Source organism: Carya illinoinensis, chromosome 4 (assembly GCF_018687715.1).
Source record: "Carya illinoinensis cultivar Pawnee chromosome 4, C.illinoinensisPawnee_v1, whole genome shotgun sequence".
NCBI lineage: Eukaryota > Viridiplantae > Streptophyta > Magnoliopsida > Fagales > Juglandaceae > Carya > Carya illinoinensis.
This window is the reverse complement of record NC_056755.1, coordinates 14,691,041-14,696,972: the sequence shown is the minus strand read 5'-3', so window position 1 is coordinate 14,696,972 and position 5,932 is coordinate 14,691,041. Positions and strand designations below refer to the sequence as shown.

The window sequence follows — 5,932 nt, the reverse complement described above, 5'->3', positions numbered from 1 at the left end:
GGGGTGTGTCTCCTAGACGTTTAGTCTGGAGGCTTGTCTCTCAGACTGTTAGTCTGGAGGCATGAGACAAGACCGTACCAGCCACAAAGAAATTTGTGGGCTGGAGAGCGTGAACAGTTAATTTTGGCTTGTATTTTCAAGTCAGATGTTGTAATTGTCTGGTTATCGAATGAAGGAAACTATGCTTCACTTTCAAAAAAAAAAAAATAGCGTTTTCTCCTCATTCTTTTTTAGTGTTATAAGCTGACTGGTAGTTCCGAAATTGAAGGGCACAAAGGACTTGGTTTGTGCCAAGACGGTATAGAAGTTATTATCGTGGAGAGGTGGAGAAATTGCACCTGCTACGAGAGAAATAATATTTATAATAATGGAGTGTGCAATGCTTGTGAATTTTTTTTTTTAAAAGATAAATATGAAATTTATATAAAAATAATTTAATTTTTTAATAATTGATCTCACTTTTTTTTAAAAAGAATTACATATCACTTGCTCATTTTACGAGTATATTTAACATTATAGAATGAGTAATGATATACATAACATATTTTCACAATATATTTCATAACAATATTGTAAAATGAGGATATTTTTGTAAAATAATATTATTTTTAAACTATGTTTTACCAAAATGCCCTTCAATATTTAACTCATTATTGTAAAATATGTTATTAAAAATATTGTGTATAAATCATTTTTGTTATAAAATATAAATACCTCAAATAGAAAATTCTTTTACCTGTTTAGCGCCTAACGTTAATTAGCACCTACGCCGTACTTGTCATTTGTCAAAATACGTACCCTACAATGGGGGCACGAAAGAGTGATCCCGATATCAAGAAACAATATATATATATGGGGAGTGATAGTGGGGACCCTCAGAGCACGTGTAGGCCCATCTAGCAGTATGGACCAACTAAAGAATGGGAGTTTGGGCTTTGAGCATCTAAGCAAAGCTCAGAAAAGAAAGGCCCAAATTGAGGTAGAAATTGGAGCCAAGAAGAAGCTAAGGCTTCTTGATGAGGAAGAGGCTGAGGAGTTCAGTGCAGGGGCAGTGCAGCCCTACCCACCCTCATGAAAATACTATGCTAGAACTGCCGAGAGCTTGGGAACCCTCGGATAGTTCGTGAGCTTCACTCATTGGTGAAGCAAAAGTGCCCCCTGATAGTCTTCCTATCAGAAACAAAGTGCAGAAGAGAGAGGATGGAAAAGACTAGGAATAAGCTGGGATTTGATCAAAGCTTTGTGGTTGACATTATAGGCAAGAGTGGTGGACTGGCACTGCTTTGGAAAAATGAAGTAAAGGCTCAGTTGACCTCCTACTCTAGGAGCCACATTGCAGTAACCATAACACCCGAGTATGGTGGACAACCTTGACTGCTGTCAGGTTTCTATGGAAATCCATCAGCTGAGGAAAGGAAAGGAAGTTGGCAATTGCTAAGAATGTTAAAGCCTGGGAACCATACACCATGGTTGTGCATGGGGGATTTCAATGAAATCCTCAGTATGGCTGAGAAGTCAGGGGCTGCCTCTAGGCCTTTCTCTCAAATGGAAAGGTTTAGGGAAGCTCTAGATGCCTATGAGCTTAGTGACCTTGGCTATATAGGCTCCAAGTTCACATGGAGTAACAAAAGAGATGGAGGCAGTTTCACTAAAGAAAGGTTGGACTGAGTATTGGGAAATGCAACTTGGCCTTTACTCTACAACAATTGGGAGGTTCATGTTCTACCAGTCATAAATTCTGACCACTCCCCTTTGTTTCTGGTATGTGACAATGGGGCAGGTATGCTGAGGAAGGAACATAAGCTGTTTAGGTATGAAGCCAGCTGGTCCAAAAGGGAAGGGTGCAAGGTGTCAGTCGAGAGAGCCTGGATGGCAGACTCCCATAGAGGCCATTCTTTAAGCTCCATCAAAACTAGCCTGACTAGATGCAGACACCAACTTAGAAGCTGGCAGAAGACAAGTGCAGGCAACCAGACCACTCAAATCAGACAAAAAAGTGACATGATCAAACAGCTGCAGGAGTCAAACCTAGGTGACCTTAATGATTCCATAAGAGACCTGCAAAGAGAGGTGGATGAAATGCTGGCAGGGGAGGAAACCAAATGGAGGCAAAGATCCAAGCAGTTCTGGCTAAAGGAAGGGGATAAGAACTCCAAGTACTTCCACAAGTGTGCATCCCAAAGAAGACAAACCAACACCATAAATGTGGTGAAGAATGATAGAGGGGAATGTGCTAGGGAACATGGCAGCATATGCTCTCTTTTCCTTAGTTTCTGTCAGGACCTCTTTAATTCTTCTCACCCGACAGGTATTGAAGAGGCACTACAAGGTATGGAGCCTATGGTGACACTAGAGATGAACAAAAATTTACTAGCTGAATGAACTTTTGAGGAAGTTAAAAATGTTGTGTTTGAGATGCAACCTCTGAGTTCCCCATGCCCTGATGGTTTTTCTGCTGGCTTTTTCCAAGACAACTAGACTATAGTAGGAGACAAGGTGTTCTCAGCAGTGAAGGACTTCTTCTCAACCAGATCAGGGATAGGTGAGGTAAATGACACTTACATTGTTTTAATTCCCAAGAAGAAGTGTCCTGAATTAGTTACTGAGTATAGGCCTATAAGCCTTTGTAATGTCCCATATAAAATTGTTGCCAAGGTTTTAGCAAACAGGTTAAAATGCTTCCTGCCATCCATCATTGCACCAGCACGAAGTGCTTTTGTACCAAGCCGTTTGATTTCAGATAATATCATAGTGGCCTACGAGGCCATGCACTCAATGCAATACGGGATGAGGAGCAAAAAAGAAGGATATATGGCCTTGAAATTGGATATGAGCAAGGCCTATGACAGAATAGAGTGGGCTTTCTTGCAAGCTGTCTTGAGGAAGATGGGATTTGCAGAGGCATGGACTGAACTGGTTATGGAGTGTGTGACTTCAGTGAGGTACTCTCTTCTCATCAATGGAGAACCTCAAGAAACCTTCCTCCCAACCAGAGGACTGAGGCAAGGGGCCCCCTATCCCCTTACCTCTTCATCCTATGCTCTGAAGTTCTTGGTGGAATGCTTGACAAGGCTGAAGAGAAAGGACTAGTGTCTGGATTTCCATTTGCCAGGGGCTCTTTATTGGTTAACCACCTCTTTTTTGCAGATGATAGCCTGCTTTTCTGCAGAGCCAATGTGCTAGAATGGAGTAGATTAATCAAGGTCTTGAACTCATATGAAAATGCATCTAGCCAGAGATTAAACATGGACAAGACATCAATTTACTTCAGCAAGAACACCAGTCCAATCAATAAGGAAACCATCCTTGCTGCAGCACAAGTGAAGGAAGCAAAGGCATTTGAGAAGTACCTAGGCCTTCCCTCGTATGTGGGAAGACACAAACTAGCAGCATTCAGGCCCATACTGGACTATATTAGAAACAGGATCCAGAACTGGAAGGTGAAGTTCATATCTCAGGCAGGGAAAGAAGTTCTCCTTAAGTCTATTGTCCAAGCCATCCCAACTTATTGCATGAGTATCTTTAAGCTCCCAAAGGCCATCCTCAAGAACATAAACCAGTTAATGCAACACTTCTGGTGGGGGAGTAAAGATGACAAGATCAAAACCCAATGGATTCCTTGGAAGAAGCTTGGACAGACAAAAAGGGTAGGGGCTGGGCTATAGGGATTTTAATCACTTCAATATAGCCCTCCTAGCAAATCAGGGATGGAGAATCATACAACAACTCCACTCCCTTGCAGCCAGAGTCTTAAAAGCAAAGTATTTCTCAAGAACTAATTTCATGAGCAGTAAGCTGGGCAGTAATGCCTCATACCTATGGAAGAGCTTTATGGAGGCTAAACCAGTCCTTGAAGAAGGCCTTTTCTGGAGAATAGGAAATGGGGACTTAGTATATATAGGGAGAGATAAGTGGGTACCTCAACCCTCTTCATATCGAGTTCAATCTCCTTTAAGTGATAGGCACTCAAGATGGCAAATTAGTGAATTGATTGATAAGCAAGGGAAGACATGGAACAGGTCCATGTTGAGGAAGGTCTTCTTAGAGGACGAAGCTATGGCAATTAGCAAGATCCCTATAAGCCTGAGCAGGAGCCCTGACCAACTAATCTGGAGACTCACAAAGAATGGACTATTTACAGTCAAAAGTGCTTATCACCTTCTAGGGGAGATGGAGATGTGCTCAAAGGGGCAAGCTTCTAACATTCTGAGGAGCAGTGACTTCTGGTATAGGCTATGGAAGTTACATGTACCAAATGCAACAAAAATGTTGATTTGGAGAGCTTCTCATGAGTTCCTGCCCACGAACCAGAACCTAACCAGAAGAAGGATAAGGGAGTCTGCTCTGTGTCCTATCTGCACTAGAGAAATAGAATCAACTACAATGCCTTATGGACGTGTCCTTCAGCTCAAGATACATGGGGTGTCAGCTCGAGAAAATTACAAAAAGAGAAAGTGGTCGAGTCTCAATTCTCCAACATAGTATGCCACATGTTTTCTGTATTGGATGAAAGTGACATGTCTATCTTTGCGTCTATAGCTCACCAACTGTGTAAGAGAAGAAACCTTTATGTCTTTGAACGTAAGTTTGAAGCCCCTGAGACAGTGGTGAAAACTGCCACTCAGATAGCACTAGAGTACAAGGAAGCAAACAGCATCCAGGGGAGTAAAATCAAACCAGCAGCTTCCTCGGCTCAGAGCTGGTCAACCCCTCCTTTGCACGTTTTTAAGGCCAATTGGGATGCCTCAATAGATAAAATGCAATGCAGAGTGGGAGTAGGAGTGGTGGTTAGAGATTGGAATGGTCAAGTGGTTGCTACTCTCAGATCCCAAAGGGATCTATTCCCTGATCCTTTGTTAGCTGAATCCATTGTAGCCCTTAAAGCAGTCATCCTATGTAACCAACTGAACATGCAGGACATAATTCTAGAGGGAGACTCTCTCAATGTGGTTCAAATGATCAAGGGTGAAGAGAAGAACTGGAGCTGCACAGGAATGATCATTCAAGACACCAGAACACTGCTTAAGAAAATGAAAAACTGGTCTGTGATGCATGTGTCTAGGAATTTTAACAGTATTGCCCATTGTTTAGCTAAGGATGCACTTAAACTCTCTGAGGAGAGCATCAGTTTGGAGGGAGTCCCTCCTTGTATCCAACATTTGCTAATCTAAATGAATTCCATTTTCAAAAAAAAAAAAACAAAAACAAAAAAATATGGGGAGTGATAGGCTTACTACCATATTATTATTCATCTACTATTTAAGTGTATTACAATTTTTTTTATTTTTATTTCATTTTCTTTTAAGTATTTTTTTAATATTCTTAATCACTACAAAAAAATTAAAAATATATATATAACTTTACTAATACTCACTTCCTTAATCATTAAGTAAAATAAAAAATTAAAAAAATTAAATATAAAAAGAGTAGTAAATGGATTATAGTGGAGTAGTAAGTATATCATTTTCCTATATATATATATTGAAAGAGTAGAGAGAGAATATACCTTTGACGGCAGGCTTCTTGTATTCACACGAAGTTGTTATAGTTATAACAATTTTCAAGTAAAACAATGGAATTGGTTAATTGGGAGATTTGGACAATGATTTGAAAGGAGAGATGAGATGAGATAAAATTAAAGTTAAAAATTGATTAAAATATTATTAATATTATTTTTATTTAAAAATTTTAAAAAATTAGTTGAATTGTTTATTATATTTTGTGTTAAAATTTAACAAAATTATAATCATTAAATAAGATGAGTTTGGATAATATCAACAGTTTCGCTTCTAAGCGGTCCGGCCATTTATTAGAGAAAAACAACCCTCCTATCATCATCAGCCACGTCAGAAATCACACAAAAAAGTCTATGGGTGCAGCCACACATGATCAGAAAGTTAGTCACGCACTCCTGCTGTTTGAATCATACAGT

The 5,932-nt window shown here is 39.8% G+C and overlaps 2 protein-coding genes across 2 annotated transcripts; both read left to right on the top strand.

The window, feature by feature from the left end:
• The first annotated feature begins 904 nt into the window (after positions 1-904).
• LOC122306270 lies at positions 905-3,665 on the top strand. Its single transcript, XM_043118704.1, has 5 exons — positions 905-1,040; positions 1,385-1,621; positions 1,781-2,329; positions 2,489-2,926; positions 3,049-3,665. The coding sequence occupies exons 1-5, from the start codon at positions 905-907 to the stop codon at positions 3,663-3,665; spliced, it is 1,977 nt and encodes a 658-aa protein (XP_042974638.1).
• An 825-nt stretch (positions 3,666-4,490) lies between these two features.
• LOC122306269 lies at positions 4,491-5,171 on the top strand. Its single transcript, XM_043118703.1, has one exon. It carries the CDS (start codon positions 4,491-4,493, stop codon positions 5,169-5,171), a length of 681 nt encoding a protein of 226 aa, XP_042974637.1.
• Positions 5,172-5,932: the final 761 nt, after the last annotated feature.

Excerpts from the sequence above, each read along its gene's own strand:
- LOC122306270 (XM_043118704.1), top strand. The coding sequence starts at position 905 with ATGGACCAACTAAAGAATGGGAGTTTGGGCTTTGAGCATCTAAGCAAA. Across the intron at positions 1,041-1,384 it reads GGAAGAGGCTGAGGAGTTCA|GTTTCTATGGAAATCCATCA; the intron begins GTGCAGGGGCAG and ends GACTGCTGTCAG. Across the intron at positions 2,330-2,488 it reads TATTGAAGAGGCACTACAAG|GAGACAAGGTGTTCTCAGCA; the intron begins GTATGGAGCCTA and ends AGACTATAGTAG.
- LOC122306269 (XM_043118703.1), top strand. The coding sequence starts at position 4,491 with ATGTTTTCTGTATTGGATGAAAGTGACATGTCTATCTTTGCGTCTATA.